This window comes from Littorina saxatilis, linkage group LG13 (genome assembly GCF_037325665.1).
Source record: "Littorina saxatilis isolate snail1 linkage group LG13, US_GU_Lsax_2.0, whole genome shotgun sequence".
Lineage (NCBI taxonomy): Eukaryota > Metazoa > Mollusca > Gastropoda > Littorinimorpha > Littorinidae > Littorina > Littorina saxatilis.
The window spans coordinates 17,259,169-17,282,665 of record NC_090257.1 but is presented as its reverse complement, the minus strand read 5'-3'; the positions used below and the strand labels follow the sequence as shown (position 1 = coordinate 17,282,665).

The 23,497-nt window shown below is 43.6% G+C and overlaps 1 protein-coding gene across 2 annotated transcripts in view; it reads left to right on the top strand.

The window, feature by feature from the left end:
• The first annotated feature begins 1,354 nt into the window (after window positions 1-1,354).
• LOC138983739 (F-box-like/WD repeat-containing protein TBL1XR1) overlaps window positions 1,355-23,497 on the top strand; it is a 58,099-nt gene continuing 35,956 nt past the window's right edge. The window contains exons 1-5 of one of the 2 annotated variants that reach the window (XM_070357046.1): window positions 1,355-1,865; window positions 4,697-4,842; window positions 5,781-5,904; window positions 9,837-9,982; window positions 21,592-21,739. In XM_070357046.1, the coding sequence (XP_070213147.1) occupies window positions 5,847-5,904; window positions 9,837-9,982; window positions 21,592-21,739 (352 nt within the window). In that variant the 5' untranslated portion in view covers window positions 1,355-1,865; window positions 4,697-4,842; window positions 5,781-5,846. The remainder of the gene's footprint in view (window positions 1,866-4,696; window positions 4,843-5,780; window positions 5,905-9,836; window positions 9,983-21,591; window positions 21,740-23,497) is intronic. The other variant, XR_011461245.1, reaches the window with a different exon arrangement.

Genomic DNA, 23,497 nt, shown 5'->3' with positions numbered 1-23,497 from the left:
GTAAGGTACACAAGGTCGCTCATCAGTACTATCGAAGGGTGGTTTTTTTGTTCAGCGGAGACTTTATACTAGATCAACGAGGCCGAGAATCGAAATATCACCACGGCGAAAGATGAAAACGTCACACCGGAACCCCTATAACCCCCCCCCCCCCCCCCCCCTCCGGCAAAAGATGAAAACGTCACACCGGAACCCCTGTAACCCCCCACTAATCCGCCCCTGGAAGCGTTTGATAAAAAAAATTCGTCGGAGTTGACCATGGTCGACACTCTCCATGTTCAAGTTAGTTTGTTCCCAACTTTGTTTATGAACTTCCATCCCCAACAGTCACCATACCAATTCAATTTATGGTAAAACCATCGGTTTGACGGCCTACGTCGGTTGCTTCCAGTGCCTGTGGGGCCGGCTCACGTTTCCTTGTGATCTCTCTTTTCAAAACACTTTCAGCGGCGGTATGCCACAGCATAATCAGATGACGGGTCATGGATCGAAAACACTGAAGGGTTTGCCATACACGCCACTTTGCGGTAAGTACACGCCCGAGTAGAGGTGCACTTTTCCCGCAATCGACAAACAGACACACGCAATAACGCCTCATTTCACCCTCCCCCCCCCCCCCCCCAGCCTCCCCAATCGACAAATGACCCCACGCTCAACCGCAAACGGGACGGAGCAAAATGGCGCTATTGCACAACAGTTCAGGTACTTTCCTGCTTTGATGCCGCCGCCGCCTCGAGCGGCTTTTCCTTGAGGGCTAATTTTAGCCGCCAGTTCGACATGCGTGTCTGCTCTGCTGTGCGCGAGGTTTTAGGTCAAGGCGGGTCCATTTTCTCAAGAGGCACAGCTGTCAACTGTATCCTGACCTTTACTTTGTAAGGACACAGTTCGGCCTCAAAAGCAAAATGTTAGAAGTTTTAGGCCGATAACTGGTCAGATGTAAAAACTGCTCTGTGAAAAAGAAGATAGAAACGTCTCAAGTTTGATATTTACCCGTAAAAAGATGACCTCTTTTACCCGATAATAGACCTGTCCATAATTTTCCCATAGCTTTTTTGATTCTTGCGGTAGGGGGGATAGCTTTAGCAGTTCAACGGGTTTACCAATGATTCGATAACTACGGCTGTGGTTTAAAGCGTATCAGGTAGAACGATCCTATAATGATAGAAACAGTGTTGATATCGAGGTTATGTGCGCCATTTATTGATTGCAACTGCTCCAGTTTTACATTCACTCTACCCATGCTCAAAATGGCTCTTTTCGTAACCTCCTTTTCATTCTGACGTCACTCGTCAAATGCGGTCGCGCTGGCTGGCTGTGGTATCCATGCGCTTGGAAGAGAATTGTTTCTTTTCTTTGTCGATCATTTCACCCTATGTGGGTAATAAATCGTTTTAGTTTCAAGTGTTAGGTCAGAAATTCAATTGTTTTATTGTACACTCCCACTTGCTGCAACGGAAATATCCGTAAAATAGCGCCCTACTTTTTGTGTGGCAGAAATCACCGACAATTCTTCCGCCATTGTCCGTGATGGGAGGTGAAAGGTTTCTATGAGCGAGAAACCATATCCTCGGTGGTGTATTTTTATCTCGTCGAAATTGCTGTTTGGAGCGTGAGTTGTGTTCAGGGTGCTTTCTCTTTGACAGGAAAGGGTTCCTCCGATGCCGGAGTATCAGTGAGGAACAGACGTTGGTGCATTGTGTGTCGCTTTGGATCGTATATTTTTAAACGCCCGTGCCGCATCGAAAGGGACCAGCGCTTCCTTCTGACTGCGAGCGAAGATCCTGCAAGGTGTCGCTGTATAAATCGGCAGAGTTGAATTTCATTGGATTCAGTGCTCATCGGCCGATAAATAATTCGAAGACAAGGTACGTTATATTCTTTTTGAGCTTCCTAGAATGGGTTGGGAACTAATAGAGTGAAAAATTGAAGCTATTTCTGCCGTGTGAATCTCTCACTATGTCTGACCAGTGACACACTTTTCAATCGCCGGTGGTACACTGTTTGAGGAGATATATCTGTCAGTATACGTGTAGCTCACATTCGATTTTCCTCGTATGAATTCGTTTTCCGACCATACCATTCCGTCCCGCTGGTATCTGCTAGAGCCTTTGACGTTGTTGTTTTGCGTGCCAGAAAAACGAACTGAGAAAGTGGGAACTGTCATGGAAGATGAGGGTTTTGGCAAGGCGTGTGAAGCTGTCGTAGAAATGTGCTTACATGGATTACTTATTCCGTTACGCTGAAAATCGTCTGGGCAAATATGAGGAGAAATATGTGTTTCATCTTCCTCTTTTTTCTGTGTGTGTATGCTTCAGGGTTGTCAATATTTCTCTCCCAATCTGCAGGTATAGTCCGTTTCTGATCTGATGCTATAGTCCATTTCAAGGGCTGTTCTTTTTTGCCATACAAACTTATAGTCTTTTCCACTCTCTGACTGTAGTGTTATCGTGGCCCGCCATTTCTGCTGCGTGTGTGCGTGCCGCAGGGAGTTTGTGCGCAAGCTGATATTTTGAAAGAATTGATTGGCTGGCTGAGTGAAGTTTGGTGGATATTCTTACAGCTGATGTCAAAGAGTTTTATCTTCGCTCACTTGGCTCTGCTGATTAGATCGTGAGAAATTTCTAGTAGTGCACGTTTGCCTGATGTCAGTTCGTTGCACAACAATAATATCCGCAGCATGTAGATAGACTGCGGGATGGGGAAGGGGGTGGGGATCCCATCAAACCATGGCATATTTATTTTTGGAATTTCTACTGGTGAAAAGGAACTTTAGACTAGATAGGTGTAAGGTGTGTTAGCCACGGTCACTTTACCTTGTTATACAATCCCCATCCAGGGCCGGACTACCGGGGGGGTTATGGGGGTTGCGCAACCCCCCCCCCCCCCCCTAGCCTAAACATGTACCTCACTTATTTAAAACATTTTTTATTATTGTTTATTTTATGCCGTTTCATGCAAGGAGCGACCATTTTCCTATCTCAGAAAATGACCTACCCATCAGCTTCAGGGGGCCAGGGGGAACATCCCCCTGGACCACCACTGGCACCCCCCCCCCCCCCCCCCTCCTCTTAGCCTAGTCCGGCCCTACCATCCACTCTTTTTCAGTCTTCTCAATTACCCTACAGAAGAATGTATACTTGGGTGTTTTTTTTAACCTTTATTCAAGTTTTGACAATGTTTTGAGACAAGGGTGTAGAGCAATTCTGAGAAAACTATTCAACCGATCTTTATGAAACTGTACATGTATATAGATTCTTCCAGAATTCATATATGAAAGAACGAAATATATATGTCTCTGGGAATATCATCTGGAAGAATTTATATGTACAGTTTCATAAAGATCGGTTGAATATATAATATATCATCAGGCTTTTACTTATAGTAAAAGTTGAGACAGCATTGACACGCCCTCATTTTTTCAATCAGATTGATTGAACTTTTTGAATTGCATTTCGGCTTTATCAATATCATTTCCTGAATCCAAAATGACCTATAGCGGTGTTGAACTCAGGCCTTGGTCAAAGGCACGGCATACTTTTTTTAATGTGACACCTTGTGCCGGTCGGCCGTCCAATATTTATGACATGAATTGATCAATTTGATGTAGGACTGCCAGGGGGTCTTTTGACAGAACAATGTTTTGAAGGCCAGTACATTTCGACATATATGCAGATTTTATATCCAGGTCTAACTGACCTATGCAGTATTGTCTTCCGAGTCTGGGAACAACACCGCTTTATTTCTCCAAGTCTGGGAACAACACTGCTAGGTAGAATCCCAAAGAAGAAGGCTGTGAGTAGGGGGCTTTGCAACACACCATTAGTGGCCATGTTGCTGATACCATTCAGATAATGGTCATGCATTCATAATGTGTCAGATCTGTCACTCAACACACTGCCAGCAGCATTTTATTTGCTTCCAGGCAGGATTTAGTAGTCTACTGATTGAAAAAAAATTGTCATTTTCTTTCCCTTTTTTGAGTCACTTGAGAAAAAGTGACTCTATGTAATCGGTCAGTGTTAGTCTGGCCGGCCGGCCGGCCGTCCGTAGACACCACCTTAACGTTGGACTTTTCTCGGAAACTATCAAAGCGATCCGGCTCATATTTTGTTTAGTCGTGACCTCCAATGACCTCTACACTTTAACGATGGTTTCGTTGACCTTTGACCTTTTTCAAGGTCACAGGTCAGCGTCAAAGGAAAAATTAGACATTTTATATCTTTGACAAAGTTCATCGGATGTGATTGAAACTTTGTAGGATTATTCTTTACATCAAAGTATTTACATCTGTAGCCTTTTACGAACGTTATCAGAAAAACAAGGGAGATAACTAGCCTTTTCTGTTCGGCAACACACAACTTAACGTTGGGCTTTTCTCGGAAACTATAAAAGTGACCGGGCTCAAATTTTATGTGAACGTGACTCCCAGTGACCTCTACACTTTGACGTCTGCTTTGGTGACCTTTGACCTTTTTCAAGGTCACAGGTATGTCTTGAAGGAAAAAAATTGAAATATCATATCTCTGAAACTATTCATCGGATTTGATTCAAACTTTATAGGATTATTCTTTACATCAAATTATTTACATCTGTATTGTGTTGTGAATAGCAATTTCTTCCTGTCCATCTGATGCCTCATATAATATTCAGAACTGCGAAAGTGACTCGATCGAGCGTTTGCTCTTCTTGTTTCCAGACTGCTTTCGAGGTAGGGATGGCCTAGTCCCTGTTTTCTACACTGTAGTGTGGAGTACCTATAACTGTGGCTGTCGTCGAATTGGCAACATGGGATTTACCTGATTCGTTTCGTTTTCCCAACTGGCGTTCATTATTGTGAATCAGGTATGTGGCTCTGTTTCGCTTTTTTGTGTGATCAGTAGGTATGAGATTTGTTTTGATATGGTTGAATTTGTGCGTTCTAATTTAGAGAGAGAACAGTCATATATATGCTGTTACTTTGGTGTACCAAACTACCATGTTATTCATTTCAATTACGGTATAGATGCACACAGTGTGCAATACTAACCACAGTGATTACCACTGTTGATCATTTTGAATACATGTGTCTTTTGTCGTCTATGACATGTTTGTAAATGGTGACGGTTAAAAGAACTGCAATACAGTTTAGATCTATATTTTACAATGTTTTGTTTGTGTGGAAAGCAGTACTGTGCAGCAGTGAGCTTTTTCTTGCTGTAACTTGTGTATGGTATTGAATATGCTCCAAATTATAACAAATTGCGTTCAGTGCATGCTGCATATAGATCACCAGTCTTTGTTATTAGCCCAGGCTAATAATTATATGAAATTATTATGTACTACTAATGTATTAAGGATCACTTATTATTCACCCCTTTTCGCAATAGCTCACGGCAATGAAGAACAACAAAACACACACGCACTGATTTACTGTTAATCACAATACTACCTAGTCTATTAATAAAACAAAGGAATTCAAAACTCATCTTCTGCACGTTTTGTGCTGTGAGTCATTTTTTGACATGCTAGCTATGATTTTATTTTTCATTTTATTTGTTCTCCCCCCCCCGATTCAAACGATGCAGACACATCCATCCATACACATTACAAAAAGTAATTTGAAAAATAAAAGTTGTAATGATAAATCTCATACTGTTACAACTTACATACAAGCTAGCAATGTAGAGAAGAAACCTACATATATACATGACAACCTCCCCTGACAGTGACACTGGACACTCTATTAATGGTTTTTTTTAATGATTTTATTTTCAACCTAGCTTGCTATGTCTGAATTGCAGGTGCAGTCTATGATCGTTCTGATTACTTGTGGAGGATATTGATCACGTTGAAACTACGTCATCAAGATGAGTATTGCAAGCGATGAGGTCAACTTTCTGGTCTACAGATACCTACAGGAATCGGGTAAGAACTTAGAAGTGTTGCGTGAGGGCGCCGTTATAACATAAACAAACAAAAAATCCCTACCTACCTACCCTATTTGTTGGAGCCATGTTACCAGAAACATACAACTTTTTTTTGTGGCCTAAGCACCATTTCTTACACTTTCATGGCTACACTTTTTTTTTCTCTCTCTCTCTCAGATGAAGAGGCGCAAGCACTGGTGTTTGTATGTTTGTGTGTCTGTTTTTGTCTTTCTCTGTATTTATGTTTGTGTGTCTGTATTTCTCTGATAATTGGTGTGTGTGTGACGGCCGATTTGTCCTTTGGTGGCGGTATGCAGTTTCTTGGCTGACTGACACTGCTTTGTTGTTGTTGGAGTGGCAGAAAAAAGTCTTACTGTCTGGAGGAAAAAATATGGTCGTGACAGGAACCACTTACCAGCAGAAGCTCTTCAGTCGTTTTACGCCAAAGTTCTTTGCCCCAATATGCTTGAATCATGAATGGTCCTCAATGTCAAAGGAAAGAATAATTGCGTGACATTTCTGCATGACTGAATAGTGATGCTTCCTGATCGGTAGTTTTAACACTTTGACAGGTGCTAAAACTAGCAATAGGAACTCTTTGTTTATTGTGCTGTCACTGTCAGTGACTGAGTGAGGAATGTCTAACAACAGAAAGAAGAGTGAACGTCACGGAAACAAGGTACCTGTTTTCAGTGTTTGTGTTCGCCAAAAATGTCCGGTATTTTACAGTGTCATAGTTTTACGTGAAAATACAGGAAAACAATTTGTCAATCGGTCAATCTTGCTCTGTGTCGGAGAGTTTTTCATTTCAACAATAAAGTTTTCATCTTTGGTATGTGCCCAAATCGAAGGATAGGTTTATCTCATGTAAAAGCCTGGCCAGATCTGAGATGGTGGATGAACCCATCCTGTACTCAGGTCAAAATGAGTTCGGCTCAGTCTCTCCCTGACACAGGGGCGGATCAGTTGCTTTGTAATGGGGGGTGCACTTTGAATCGAAAGTGAATGTGATGGGCGCGAAGCGGCCGAATTTGCTAGGGGAGTCCGGGGGCATGCCCCCCCGGAAATTTTTTTGGCCCAAAGAAGCAAAATGGTGCCATCTGGTGCCATTTGAACTTAGAAATGGTCATAGAATCAGCTTTCCAAATTCACAATTTCCATTTAAAATCACTAAAGACTTGATTTTTTTTGCTGGAGGGGGGGGGGGGTGCACCTGCACCCTGTGCACCCCTCCCTCGTCCGCCCCTGTGACAGGATGCCTTGAGTTTCCTTAACCGATTTTTTTTAAACATATTTAGAGCTTTTTACATTTAGTCAAGTTTTGACTAAATGTTTTAACGTAGAGGAGGGAATCGAGACGAGGGTCGTGGTGTGTGTGTGTGTGTGTAGAGCGATTCAGAGTAAACTACTGGACCGATCTGTATGACATTTTACATGAGAGTTCCTGGGTATGATATCCCCAGACGTTTTTTTCATTTTTTTGATAAATGTCTTTGATGACGTCATATCCGGCTTTTCGTGAAAGTTGAGGCGGCACTGTCACGCTCTCATTTTTCAATCAAATTGGTTGAAATTTTGGTCAAGTAATCTTCGACGAAGGCCGGACTTTGGAACTGTGGAAAAGAATAAGGAAGGTGCAATGACTGGTGTCACCCAGCCTTCTGCTTCCCACCCCAAGTTATTGCTATGGGGCGTTGTTCCGCTCTTCGTCTCATGGGGCTGTTTCAATCAATCATTGAAGAATCGCTCCGTGATGGGGGGGAGGGGGGTGCAAAGCGGTTTTTGACCTCCTCAGGCCCGTGAGGCCTGCTGTTAGCCCAAGGTAGGGAAGGGTTTTGCAGCTTCCTGAATTGCATGGGATTGACGCAGGCTTGTGAATTTGTTCAGTGTTTTTGTGTGGTTTACAAGTTGAGGAAGTCTTGGGCTTTTTGTTCGCAGTTGTTATTTTTGAGTTTTGGGAGGGACAGTCTCTCTCTTCCGAGTTCGAGTCCTCTTTACTTTTTTTCCTGTCTGTTTGTCTCTTTCCTCGAGTCCCCCCCCCCCCCCCCCTCTCCGCCCTGATATGGCCCTTCGTGGTCGGCTGGGCGTTAAGCAAACAAACAATCTCTCTCTCTCTCCCTCTCTCTCTCTCTCTCTCTCTTGTGTGTGCGCATGAAACATCTGTCTGTAGATCTACTATCGAGCCTCTATTTCGGATAAAATCAGAGAGGATTAGAGTATTTTAAAATTGGGAGATAGACTTACATAACATACCTTTGAAGCAAGCATCCAATATATCCTTGCCAAAAAAAAAAAAACAAAAAAAAAACAGGGCAGGAAGTAATACACGTTAAACTGATAACGTTCTCACTGTACGTACGTGTATTCACTTTACGAATAAATTGTCAGGCATATAGCCTAGGTGCAGAGGACAGTGACAGTGACACAATTACTAAATGTATGTACACCGCTTGGACACATGGGCACAGGAAAAATGCTATGTGTGTCCCATGTTCTACATTAATTTTCTATAATTATGCTTCTTACAATGCTGATGTTTTTTCCCTGTGCCTGTGCTTGCACACGTGTTACGCCCGCCACGCTAGAGAGATCGGGATCAACACTTACGCGTGACCTTGAGGTCGCTCTCACGGGAGTCACAGACCGTTTCATAAGCTAGCGTGACCTCCATCCTTGGTGTCATACAGTCAGTGTCAGTTACAATGGAAGAATTCGAGTAAGTGAGACGGAAAGGTGTAGGGTTTCCTATTATGCTAATCTGACATCAAAACAGGCACGCACTGTGCATGCCTTTGCATTTATCAGTATACTCGAAGATGTTATGGTACATAGGGGGGGGGGGGGGGGGGGGGGGGGGGGGGGGGGAGGGGGGGGGGGGGGGGGGGTGTGTGCCAGATAGCAGATCACTCACCATCCCATTCATGTGCATGTAGTCTGAGTCAGGTTATTTGTGTGTTATGTTATTTGTGTTTATATATGAAGTCTTATAATATATCGCGCGCGTATCTCATGACTCGGACTCAAGGCGCAGGGATCTATTTATACCGTGTGAGATGGAATTTTTTACACAATGCATCACGCATTCACATCGACCAGCAGATCGCAGCCATTTCGGCGCATATCCTACTTTTCACGGCCTATTATTCCAAGTCACACGCCGGGTATTCTGGTGGACATTTTTGTATCTATGCCTTTTCAATTTTGCCAGGAAAAACCCTTGTGTCAATCGTGGGATCTTAAACGTGCACACCCCAATGTAGTGTACACGAAGGGACCTCGGTTTTTCGTCTCATCCGAAAGATTAGCACTTGAACCCACCACCTAGGTTAGGAAACGGGGGAGAAAATTGCTAACGCCCTGACCCAGGGTCGAACTCGCTTCCGAGCGCAAGTGCGTTACCACTCGGCCACCCAGTCCTCATTTATTTATGTATTGTTTGTCACGCCAGTAATGCATTGTAAATGTGAGGCATTGATAATTTAATCTGGGATTTGTGTTACTATCAGCTGACTTAGTTCAGGGGCTTTTGTGCTGCACTAGTGAATAGTTCAAAATTGAAAATATGCATTTTTTTCAATTCCGTGCAGCTTTTGTGTCTACTTGTTTGGCAGAGAGAGCCACATCAATCTCTGTGATGAGTTGTAATGCATTTTGATGTGTCCATATTGTTACTGTCAGTTTTTGTTTGTTTTTATTTTTGCGGCATTAATGAATAGTTTTAAGATGCATGTTTTTATTTCTTTTTGCGGGTTTTGTGCACTCTGCCTATGTGTTTGGCAATGGCAAAACAAGCCTCATCAGTCACTTTGACAACGGGTTTTAAATGTAATGCATTTCGATTTGTCCAATTTGTTACTGTCAGCCGACTTCAGTGGTGTTTATGGTGTATTAGCAAAAAGTGAAAAATATGTGTATCTTTTCTTTGTGCAGGTTTTGTGCACTCTGCCTACGTGTTTGGCATAGAGAGCCACATCAGTCAGTCCAACATTAATGGAGCCTTGGTCCCGCCAGCCGCTCTGCTCTCCATCATCCAGAAGGGACTACAGTACACTGAGGCCGAAATTAGCATTGCCGAGGTCAGTTTATATACTTGGTTTTTGAAAAAAGGTTATAAATCGTTTCAGTAAGTGTGATAGTTTCACCTTGACCCCAATACTGCACTAACAAGACCCATCCTCGCATGGGCACATAAGCACACACACACGCACTCTCTCTCTCTCTGTCTCTATATCTCTCTCTCTCTCTCTCTCTCTCTCTCTCTCTCTCTCTCTCTCTCTCTCTCTCTCTCTATCTCTATCTCTATCTCTCTATCTCCAGTTTTTATCAATCCTTCTACCGTTAGAGAGAAGACAAAACAACTTCTACATGTTGTTTGTTGATTTTATTTTGTTATTTTGTTTTGTACGAGAGTGCACTTCGACAATCGCGGAAAAGCTTTTTGCTTTTCATTCCCATTAGTGCGGCAAATCGGACAAGGATTAAGATTTTAAAAACGACAAAGGCATATTTCCTGGCTGTAAGCTCTCTCTCTCTCTCTCTCCCCACCCTCTCTTCCCACCCTCTCTCTCTCTTTCTCCCCACTCTCTTTCTCCCCACCCTCTCTCTCTCTCCCACCCACTCTCTCTCACCATCCCCCCCCCCCCCCCTCTCTCTCTCTCTCTCTGAGTCTCGATCCCCCCATCTCTCCCTTTCTACTTATAAATCTCTGTATATATAGCTCTATTCTGATGAACACGTGGGGGATTTCGGGGGCTGTGATTGGATAGTCTCTTCCGATCATCAAAGCATAATGCCACGGAAGTCGGCCATTTTTCTCAATATCCAAAAGCATATTGTCAATAAAGACGCATGGTTCCGGTTTACCCACCTGTACCACACGATGTTTCACTGATCGACAACAGCATACACTGACAACTTGAAATTCTTCTCGGGAATGTTTTTCAGCTTTACAAATGTCGATACTGCGATAGCATACCCTTTTCTGCTAACTTCCCGATGAAACAGGACTAAACCTATTATTTTCTGTCCCTAAACACCACAAAATGCCCAAAGTCGAAAGATGTGGTACAAACAGGGGAGTACAACGGAACAGCCGCTTTTGTGTGCCTGGGAGCTTAGTTCACGGAAGCTGAAAATTAAAGGTACATACAGTTCAAACAATCATTCAACTGTATTTATCTGACCTTACACAGACTGTAGGAAGAGGCAAACCGTCTTGAACAATATTTTTCCCCAGGAAGCGACTCCAAGAACACAGAAGACTCGAAGGTGAGTGACGTACCTTGTAGTCTTTCTGTGATAGTAGTAGTCCAGTGGACGATACCTTCCGCCTGTGGTTGCACTAGGCAAATCTGTCCGTAGCGGTTGCACCCTTATAATTATTTTTGAGTCACTTGAGAAAAAGTGACTCTATGTAATCGGTCAGTGTTAGTCTGTCCGGCCGGCCGGCCGTAGACACCACCTTAACGTTGGACTTTTCTCGGAAACTATCAAAGCGATCGGGCTCATATTTTGTTTAGTCGTGACCTCCAATGACCTCTACACTTTAACGATGGTTTCGTTGACCTTTGACCTTTTTCAAGGTCACAGGTCAGCGTCAAAGGAAAAATTAGACATTTTATATCTTTGACAAAGTTCATCGGATGTGATTGAAACTTTGTAGGATTATTCTTTACATCAAAGTATTTACATCTGTAGCCTTTTACGAACGTTATCAGAAAAACAAGGGAGATAACTAGCCTTTTCTGTTCGGCAACACACAACTTAACGTTGGGCTTTTCTCGGAAACTATAAAAGTGACCGGGCTCAAATTTTATGTGAACGTGACTCATTGTGTTGTGAATAGCAATTTCTTCCTGTCCATCTGATGCCTCATATAATATTCAGAACTGCGAAAGTGACTCGATCGAGCGTTTGCTCTTCTTGTTCTGTCCGAAGGGAGACACGCGACGTAAGTTTCTGCACAAAATCACCTGTAATTCCTCACAAATGACATATCACAAAACTACCGTTTGTACTTTGGCCTAAGGTGTCATAGCATCATATCATCGATTTGTTTCATTGCTTCAATGTGTTTGTGAACGTTGGCCTTCAAGTATTTACACATTTCAAGCGCATTATGTGCAAATTTTGACTTTCCGCAGTTACTAGGGAAATTCAAGCACATGAGAAAGGCTACACGCGATTGTAATGTGATCTATGGTCATTTCTTGACATCTGGGTCAGATGATATGATTTAAAGTGGTGCAGGAGCGTCATATTTCATGAATCTGTGAAGACATTCAAAGATTTGTCGGTTGCGCATCTCCGAAGTCGCTCTGTTTTTCTGGTTGCACATCCCCGAAGCAATCGGTTGCACACCGCCGAGGATATTTCAAAGAAATAAACAGGAATCTATTTGTGTCCGCCTCTGGGTATGTTCCAAATTGGCGTGGAAAATCATATATATATATCTGTTTCACTTTGTCTGTGCCGATTTGGTGTACACATTATCTCTCTCTCTCTCTCTCTCTCTCTCTCTCTCTCTCTCTCTCTCTCTCTCTCTCTCTCTCTCTCTCTCGTATCTCTCTGTCTCTCTCTGTCTCTCTCTGTCTCTCTCTCGTATCTCTCTCTCTCTCTCTACAGGAGTCGGTACAAAGTTGACATCGAGAAATACATGTATGGTATACAAATCATACAGCTTCATGACTGCGGTTGGCTGTCCAGACGGCAAAACGATCTGGGCAGGCTCAGGTAAATTGACGTTTTGCTAACAATAAGTTATGAAGCTAAATCTGTTAAAAGAAAACCCCACAAGCCCGTTATCCTTAAAAATCCTGTTTGGTCAAGCCGCAAAACACACTTTTTCCTCCAAGACCCATAACAAATTGTCCACTGTTAACCGTGGCAAGAGTTTTGTTGCATTTTGTGGTTGTATGACAATTGCTCATAGGACAAATGCTCACACCGACAAATGCACACACACACACACACACTGTGACACACACACACACACACACACACATACACATACATGCACGCACACACACAACATTGTGCATGCCTTGTCAGATGCGAAAATGTCACTTTGGAGAATGAAAATCACGCACAAAAATATTTAAAAAATCCTCCGGGCGGCCCCAAAAATTGGGGCGGGCGCTGACGATCAACATAATTAATTTTATTTAGCATAATGTAGGCAAAACAGAAAGAAAATGCTTTGGCGGTGCGCAACCGAAACAAAGCTAAAACTTCGGAGATGCGCAACCAGCCACTTTGGAGATGCGCAACCGACAAATCTTTGAATGTCTTCACAGATTCATGAAATATGACGCTCCTGCACCACTTTATATCATCTGACCCAGATGTCAAGAAATGACCATAGATCACATTACAATCGCGTGTGCTTGAATTTCCCTAGTAACTGCGGAAAGTCAAAATTTGCACATAATGCGCTTGAAATGTGTAAATACTTGAAGCCCAACGTTCACACAAACACATTGAAGCAATGAAACAAATCGATGATATGATGCTATGACACCTTAGGCCAAAGTACAAACGGTAGTTTTGTGATGATATGTCGTTTGTGAGGAATTACAGGTGATTTTGTGCAGAAACTTACGTCGCGTGTCTTCCTTCAGACAGAAAAATAAGGGTGCAACCGCTTCGGACAGATTTGCCTAGTGCAACCACGGTATACGGTGTGAAAACATGCTACGGTCACGCTTGGCTGGGCATCACTGTGGCACCAGAATCATCGCTTAAATATGTAGCGTGTTTACTGGTCCAGCAAATTTGCGTCAGTGCTTACACGCACATAAAACTTTAGCAGTGTGTGTATCAATCATTTTTCTAAAGACATGCAAAGTCATAATTTTTTTTTGACCCAAGGGAACAATCCTATGACGAGATTAAAAACTTCTTTCGAAAAATTGCATAACATTTTAACAAACACCTGTAACAATCCATCATTTCGCTCGAAGTATCTTGGTAAAATATTCTGAAAGTTTCAAAGCAATCCACCAAGTCATTGCTAAAGTGCAGACTTTTTTGTCATGATACCCCTAAAAAACAAGAGGCGAAGCCTTCAAGGCTCACGTAAGAACTAGACAAACAGTAACACAAACTCAATCACTCCGTCACACATACACACCCACACACACAGTAAGCTTAGGTGACACTGTGCAAGAAAGAGAGACACTAGATCTAGATCTGTCTGTCTGCATGTAGCCTACTTACAGGGACACGACTGCCAAATAGTCTCGGCCCGCTCAAAATACCAATGACCGAGACCACACACACCACGCGAGAGAGAAAGACTACAGGGAGGCATGCCGTCATGATGCATTAATTGACGTCAAACACTTTTGACCGTGACGTAATCTTATGCGAGCTTTATCCATAGTCTTGGATAACCACTCACACATAGACTCGGAAATGTTAAAGTTTCTACCACAGACATACACACACACACGCACGCACACACACACACACACACACACACACACACACACACACACACACACACACACACACACACACACACACACGCACAAACTCACAGACAGACAAAGTTACGATCGCATAGGCTACACTTCGTGAGCCAATGACGCAAATAGTCCCGTTTTTGACCGCACTTGCGATCGACACCTGCATCAGTAGGAATAGCATGGCACGCGAACTACGCAAGGTAGCAAAACAAAACAATCTGTTCAGGGTAGATAATTGGTTTGACTTTCTTCTCGTATGTCAAAGTTGCAAAGTTTTGCCTATTGTGATTTTTTGTCGATTTTTCATTCGGCTCTTCCGTTTTTGTCTGGTCGATTTTGAGGGTACCCTCACTTGAGCGGCGGTCACGTGATCCCTGTAAAAGAAATATTTAATCCAAATGGTGATCCTGAAGGTTAAGTAAACGGCCTTCTCTGGCAAATAAAGTGTTAATAAAATGACACGGGGATTAATGCTTTAATTTGGGTTTGAAATTTGTTGCAATAATTTGTTGGCCAAGTTTATTTCGAAAAGTCATGTATTATGCTGAAGCCAACTTATGCCCAATCTTCCCATCCCCACTTGGTCATGGGCAGATTGCCTAACCAGTAAACCATTTCTCTCTCTCTCTCTCGCTCTCTCTCAGGCAGTCATTTCATTCACATTCTTCGGGATCAGGAAAAGCATGACAACAACATCCGGTCGTGGTGGGGGGAGCACTGAAGAACACAGACTGTCCTCAGAATTGTGCGAACTTCTGGTTCAGACTTGAAGCCTACATCCTCTCTTTATTTATTACCTTGAATTTTGGCCCTGTTCCAGCTTGTCACATCCTGCTTTTTACACCAGCATAAAAATTAGATCGTATTAATTTGTGCTATTCTGGGGAAAAAAGTGACATTGAGTGTTATTTAGTCTGAGGAAGCTTTTTTATACTTTAGGTATTGTTAATGTTTGGAGGATTTGAGTGTGCCCTAAAGGCTAAGTATGCTAGCATTGTCCCTCCCAGGAAAAGCTTGAATATTGGCGGCCTTGGCTTTAAAGGTGTTTTTGCTGTTGAATATGTTTGTCTCTTGTCAATGGTTGTGGTTGTTTATCATTCTGTGTGAACTTCCCGAGTGCAAGTTCTGTGAGTGTGATTAATGCTCTGTGTGTGTGTGTGGGGGGGGGGGGGTTGGTGGTTAATGACAGTATACATGTAATTATGTTATACATCTGCAATTACTAGATCATCACTTGAACTCTGTACCCCATTTACAGCACTACTTATAGTAGTTTGTTCAATTCCATCTCTGACTTAATTTATTGACCGCCTTTCTTTGGTTAGGATAAGTTCTGTATGACTATGACAGAAGCTTGTAGTTGTAGTAACATATAGGGGAGCTGTCAAAACTGTGTGTGTACATGTTTTGAGGAGATAAATGCCTGTGTTTGTAATAAAAGTGTGCTAAGTGCCACACCCGCCCTCATACACAACAGAAAGCAGCCCGTGTGTTTCTATTGTCCGAGTGATATGTATACATGTAGACATACAGCAATCTACTTCTGTATTTCGTTTTTTTGTTGTTTTTGTTGAAAGGGAGACATTGTCAGGCTTGTCAGACAGGGGGTGGTTTCGCCCCGAGGGATTTTGCGCTCTTCTCCGTTCTCTTAGGCAGCAGTTTTCCCTCGCGTTTTGTGTTGGAAAGAGTAGCGCGGGAGCGGTTGTCTCCGAATGGTTGGTCGCTATGCTGGATTGATTGACTGCCTTTTGTGGCCGGTGACAGGGAATTGTTGGCCCCAGAAAAATATGACCCCCCTCTTGTTTGAGCTTGGGTTTTCCTGATTGCGTCAGCCCCATTTCCGTGTTTGCGGTGGGGGAAAGTTTTGCATTCAGGGGTGAAAGTTTTGCATTCAGGGGTGAAGGTCAGTGGGGTGAATAGAATGTTGATTGTTTTTGTTTGGTTGATTGTGATTGTGCATTTTTCCTTTTGCTTTGTGCAACCCGGGTGTGTATTGTGGCTAAAAATAAAAAGACTAGTTGCATCAATTTTATGCACTGCTAGTCACCCTGATAAGACTTAAAAGTCAAGTAAGCTGGGTATGACCATGCTTTAGAACAGTGATAGTTTGTTGGGGAACAATCAAATGTAGCCTCTCTGTTAACGATAGTCAGGTACTTAGCTAAAGATTTTATTCAGAAGGATGAGGGGAATGTTACATTTAAGACTTCCTCACTTTTCTGTAAAAGTGCTTCTTCTTTATTTATGTTAACAAATATTTTTATAAAAAATATAATTATATACAAAAAGACCTAAGGATAATGATAAGATTTTATATAGTCCTGTGAGGTTACCCTCATGGAAATTCGGGCAGCTTTCTCCCTGGGGAAAGCGAGCTACCCACATTTTTTTCTTTTTCCTGCATGCGTGAATTCGTGTTTCCAAGCCCTGAGACTTTCGCTGTGAACTTGGGTTCTTTATCGTGCGCATGCGTGCACACGGGGGTGTTCGGCCACCGAGGAGAGTCTGCACATAGTTGACTCTGGGAAATAAATCCCTTGCCGAACGTGGGGATCGAACCCACGCCGATAGCGACAACTGGTTTTGAAGCCAGCGCTGCTACCGACTGAGCTATTTCCCCGCCTGCAGCATAACTGGTGAGGGAAAGAAGAGTCATACACGTACATGGCCAATCGTTAAGAACATGTGTACACAGGAGTTGCAGCCCATGAACGCATAAGAAAAAATAATATTTAGGTATTGTACGTAAAGTGATTTCACAGCATGTGTGAGTGACGGTTCCCTCATGGAACTTTGGGGTTCTTTCTCCCTGGGGAAAGCGAGCTGCCATACAGTACGGCTCTACCCTTTTGATTTTGTCCTGCATGCTTGTATTGGTGTTCGATACCCTCAGGTTTTTATCATGAAGATTTGATATAATGTATGTGCTCGTGCATGCACGCTGGGAAGGTCAAGACGAACACCAGTCATTGTTCAATTACAAAGTTGATTCTGGATAACAGAGTGTTCAGAGAGTTGTCTCGAGGAAATGAATGCCTCACCAGACCCGAGGATCGAACCCCACTGATTGGTTATGAGCAGGTTTTTATGCCAGACAAGCTACCGACTGTCCCCACCCCTAGGACTTGCAACACTCTCGTCCAATCCATGGATAACCTGTTACTCATTATGCGATATTCTCATTGACTGACATAGTTGTTTTTCAGTTCTGAAGATGTTCATGTATTTTGGCAACAGGATGCCGAAAAGAGTCCGCCCGTATCCTCGCCTAATCATATATTATATTGCTTTTAAGAGCACGTGTTTAAGCTTTGGTTGTTGTGCTCCATTGTTAAATTGATTGTATGCGGCATTGTTAATGTTATCTGTAATTTTGTGAATAAATTGTTCAAACCAAACAGGATGCCCAGAAAAACTCATACACACACTATTTACAGCAGCTAAGTGTGTCATGCGCCTGTGCCAAGCAGCGTCAGTTTTTCCTAGTCAATTTTTAAGTCCTCACCGAAGATTCTTGCTCTAAGATCCTACAACTATTCCATTGATGGTTTTGTTTGGACGATGGGGGGGATGCGCAGTTCCGTTACACCGTCAGGGTGCGCGCTGGGTCATGACGTGGCGAACAGTCACCTGACTGTGCCAGCAAACCCCGCGTGCACACCACGGCTTTGCCCTAGGCCACTCAGTCACGCGCCCGCTTTAATACTGGCACCTGGTCCGTGGAACGGACCATAAGTTCGCACTGGAGCTTGTCTGCGTTCCCTGTGCAGCCGGACGGTGGATCGGACCATAGTGGCCCCGGACCCCGTTGCTGAGTCAGCCTGCGGAAGACTTGTTTGTGTGCGAAGCTCGGGGCCAAATTAATGGGAGTTTTTCGGGAGTTTCCTTTTTCCCTCGCTAGCATGCGAGTCTTTCTCTCGTTCTCTCTACTCCGTGTAGTGGCGCTGCGACAAAAAGCGACCACAGCTTGGAAAGGGCTTTAGATTTGATTTTGTCCTGTTAGTGTTATTGAACCAGACTGAGATAATGTCCCGGTTGTGCGAAAGCCTCCCCTCCTCTCTCCCTCCTCTCTCCGGCAACCCTACCCTTCTCCCCTCTTTCCTTGTAACGTGGTATTTTCTTCTCCCCCCCCCCCCCCCCCCCCCCCCCCCCCCCGCGTGCATTACCTTTATCCTGTATGCGGACAAGTCCATTCAGGCTGTTGACTCGAGGGGTGGCTGGGTTGGAAAAGGAGGGGACGGGGTATATAGGGGCAACGGCACATGCGTGGTTCTTGATATTGCGTTTTTTTTCCTTCCATGGAAGACGAGAGGGTGGGGGTCGAAGGGCTGCAATAGAGAGATAGAGGCGGGTGTGGAGCTATCGAGTCGACCCATTAAAAGAAGAGTAGTCAGTCAATGTAGATAGAGGCGGGTGTGGAGCTATCGAGTCGACCCATTAAAAGAAGAGTAGTCAGTCAATGTCCCGAATGTCCCGAATGTCCCGAATTCTGTTTATCGTATAAACCAAGTCATGTCCAATATAGGCAATTTAGACCTGACGGACAGTAAGCCCCTAAACCAAGGACTACTAGAAGGAGTACTTGCCCTAAACTTTTCTTCTTCTTTCAATGTCCTGTGACAGTATGGACAGCGTGTTTCCTGGATAAAAGGTCGAGTCACTGCAATTTAGTCCCACGCATTTTTTTTCTGTAATTGCTATTTCACTGCAAGAGTCTCAAACTTTTTTTCTCTCTCGTTTTGCCTACGCTGTGGCTTTTCAACGCAAGTGAGAAAAATACATGCTGTATTCAAAAGAACATCTTTAGCTGAACCTGTGTGTGACAGTTTGTCAGATTTTGGGTGGTACAGTATGATTTACTGTGCATGCACATTGGCCAGTAATATTGGGAAATACATGTCGTAGATTTGAAATCAATGTCCAACAGAGAAGATTGGGCGGTGACGAACACTGTAAATGGATCAGTGTTTATCTTGTATCAATTGAGTGAAGTTAGGTTCAGTGGGGACACTACGTTGGCATGTGTGACGTCTGACACATTGATATTTTTGTCCGATGTGTCTCAAATATTTCATGTGACAAGACTTCATTGGCAAGCTTGCGCCATGGCTGAGAGCGCCACACCTACGGTCAGAAATAAATATCTCGGCAATGGACTTGCTCTAGTCTAACAGCCCTGCAGTATTGATTATACAGATGCACACAAATAACGCAACATGTCTGGGTGTAAACTGATATGTTGCACATAAATAGCGATAGTATTATCTGTTGCAATTTATATGAACACCTGCGGATACCTGCAAGCTTGCAGAATGTCTGTGTGGTGGCATTGGCAAAAGCGAGTTTTGTGATGTCGTTGCCATTCTGATCATCATCGCTCAACGGCTATCGCCAGTTATAGAATGAGCCGAACTCATGTTGACCTGAGTTCAGGATGATGTCGTTGCATGAATATGTATCTCTCTTTCATCTCTTCCCTTCCATTCTTGACTGGCAATTAATCACAACATTTCGCCAAAAAAACAACTTTGCAGGAGTGAAGAAAAACGCAGAGAGAGAGAGAGGGGGGGGGGGGTGAGGTGAGGGAAGAGGGAAGGAGAGAGAGTGACAGGAAAGTAGGAGAGGCAAAGAGAGCGAGGGACGGGAGGGAGGTAAAGTGAGTGGAGGGGGGGGAGGGGGGGAGAGATAAAGAGACCACTCAGATACTATTACTACCCCAGTGTATATGATGGCTTTGTCAACTGGCGTAACCACACAACCTCATTCACACACTTTTTTTTTCTTTTTTTTTTTCTTCCTTGTTTTTGCCACTTGAAGCTTGAATCAGATACCATTCTTATCGGGACAGTGTTACCTGTCACAAAAGGACATCCTTGGGACGGATGAAAGGTGTCACTTACATTCAGGTGTCCTTTTGTTACGGCGCTACTTTGGTTTAGTTCAGGGACAATGAACAACAGAACATTGTCCTTTATTTATAGGCGCTATTTATTGGAGGGACCTTATACAATGGTTGAGTTCATGGGCAGAGGGCAACAGTGTCTTTATTTAGAGGTGTTCTATTTTTAGAGGGGCCTTCATTTGACAGGTTAGTTTGCATGAGTAATGGACCATCCCCCATCCTATTTTTTTCTTTTTTTTTACTGTAGAAATGATTTCACTTCAGTCTTTGTCATAAGCTTTGCCAAAACAATTTAAGAAGAATAAAAAAACCAAGAATGGATAGTTAATGGAACGTTTAATTTTTGACAAAACATACCTTTTGCAAGTACATGCTGGGTATTTTTGTGTTTCTATAACCCACCGAACTCTGACATGGACTACAGGATCTTTTCCGTGCGCACTTGGTCTTGTGCTTGCGTGTTTTCACGAAGGGGGTTAAGTTAAAAACACAGTCAAACGATAGCTCAATTTTAATACAAGCGTACACAAGGTTTTCACTTTTAAATTCAGACCCATAGGCGAATGGCACTTAATTAACGAGTTTTCATCTTGCAGGATGGCACCGAGAAAGGCTTGGAAACACTGTCGCTGGTAGATGCAGTGATGCCGGACTTGACCAGTATTGTTGTTCATCTTGCAGGATGGTACAGAGAAAGGCTTGGGGACCCTGTCCCTGATAGATGCAGTGATGCCGGACTTGACCAGTATTGTTGTTCATCTTGCAGGATGGTACAGAGAAAGGCTTGGGGACCCTGTCCCTGATATATGCAGTGATGCCGGACTTGACCAGTATTGTTGTTCATCTTGCAGGATGGTACAGAGAAAGGCTTGCGGACCCTGTCCCTGATATTATGCAGTGATGCCGGACTTGACCAGTATTGTTGTTCATCTTGCAGGATGGTACAGAGAAAGGCTTGGGGACCCTGTCCCTGATAGATGCAGTGATCAATCAATCAATCAATGACGCTTATATCGCGCATATTCCGTGGGTACAGTTCTAGGCGCTCTGCAGTGATGCCGTGTGAGATGAAATTTTATACGGCCAGTAGATTGCAGCCATTTCGGCGCATAATTTACCTTTCACGGCCTATTATTCCAAGTCACACGGGTATAGGTAGACAATTATTAACTGCCTAAGCAATTTTGCCAGGAAAGACCCTTTTGTCAATCGTGGGATCTTTAACGTGCACACCCAATGTAGAAAAGCTTGGGGTCCCTGTCCCTGATAGATGCAGTGATGCCGGACTTAACCAGTATTGTTGTTCATCTTGCAGGATGGCACGGAGAAAGGCTTGGAGACACTGTCCCTGATAGACGCAGTGATGCCGGACTTTGTGGAGAGTCGGAAGCAGGCGGCCAAGTCATCGCACGTCAAAGCGGAGAGCACCAACACAAACGGGGAGGAGGTGTCTCATGCTGTCTGTGAGTACTGAAACATCCCTCTCTACCTCTAGTTGTCCTTTTTCATGCAGTGGACCCCTGTCTGTCTCTCTCTCTCTCTCTTATCTCTCTCTCTCTCTCTCTCTCTCTCTCTCTCTCTCTCTCTCTCTCTCTCTCTCTCTCTCTATCTCTCTACCTCTCTACCTCTCTCTCTACCTCTCTCTTTTCCTCTTTCTGTCTTTTTGTTTTTTATACGACTGCATACGAATTGCCTAAGATCACGATGACACACACAACGCCCTCTATATCTCACTGGTTAAAAATATGTGACTCGAGTCTTTTTCTCGATCTCTCTATCCCCCCCCCCCCCCCCAACCCCCTCCCCCCTAACCCCTCCCTCTCACTGGCTTTGCGAGATGCTCTCTCTCTCTCTCGTATGTGCGCATGCAACATCTGTCTGTAGATCTACTATCGAGCCTCTATTCCGGATAAAATAAGAGAAGATTAGAGTATTTTAAAAGTGAGTGAGCGTTATGAAACTGTACCGGAAGCTTGACATACCTCATATCAACCATTATTGAAAATGTTCAAACTGAAACCCGGTGAGGTATTGTGTACCCAAACAACCAGCAAAGAAAGAAAGAAGAACGGACAAAAAGAAGAGAAAGAAGGAAAAGAAAAAGAATATGGTGAATGAAGATCACACCAAAAAAGTAACCCCAGCGTACAATGTAAGTGGAAACACGCCCGGTATTTCCTATCCCTGACAGAAAGAATGAGCATGGCTTGCCAAGACAATTTTTGTCACAAGGCGCTGGGAAGAGTATTTTAATGCCAAGAACACTGGGCCCCTTTCCAATAGACCGATTATGCTTGCAGCATTTTTGCACGTGTGTGTGTGTGTGTGTGTGTGTGTGTGTGTTGCTAATCGTATTTGCCGCTTTTCAAAACAGGTTGGTTTCATAAAGTCCTCAGTTCAAGGCCTTCTTCTGATTAGTTTGTGATGTGATCCAGTAAGTACTCTGTTTGTTTATCAAAATTAATGTGACAAGCCAGAAAAAAATTCTCTACTGACAGACAATCAAATATAATAGTATTGTATTCACTATTGTGTTGTGTAGGTCGTGCAAATAAGACTTAGTACATTTATTTTACAAAAATACCCCAAAGCACTGTACTCACGTTGAAATGACAGAAACGAAACAAATACAGACAACGTTTCGACTGTATTTGTTTTGTTTTCGTCATTCAAACGTAAGTACAGTGCTTTTTGGTATTTTAGTTTTTCGCTCTCCTGTGTGAGTATTAATATCTGGATGAAGTGAGGATATAATTATGTAAGTGCTGAGAGGCAAGGTGTCATAAATTGGGTGCGGTTAATCCCTAACCTGGCTTGCTATATATTTACATGACCTCAGTACTCTCCGTCACACACACACACACGCACACACACGTACACAACACGCACACACATAATGGAGGGGGGGAGGTAAATAACCATTAGAGGCCGATAAAGAGACACCATCGATCTGCCGTGTGGGGAGAGAGAGACACGGAGAGCGACAGATTCCATTTGCAAGGTATGAGTCTCTCTCCCATGTGAAAGGGAGGAAGCGAGAACACACGCCACTAATGCGGCGAAGGAGTGGTGGGGGAGGAGGGGGGGGGGGGGGGGGGGAGGAGGTCACAGGTATTTCATCACCCAATTTGCCTTCTTGGCTGCGATCGAGCGCTCAGTGCTCCGTTCTCCATTCGAAAGGCTTTGGCAAGGTGAAGGCCGTATATGTTGCTCTCCCTCTT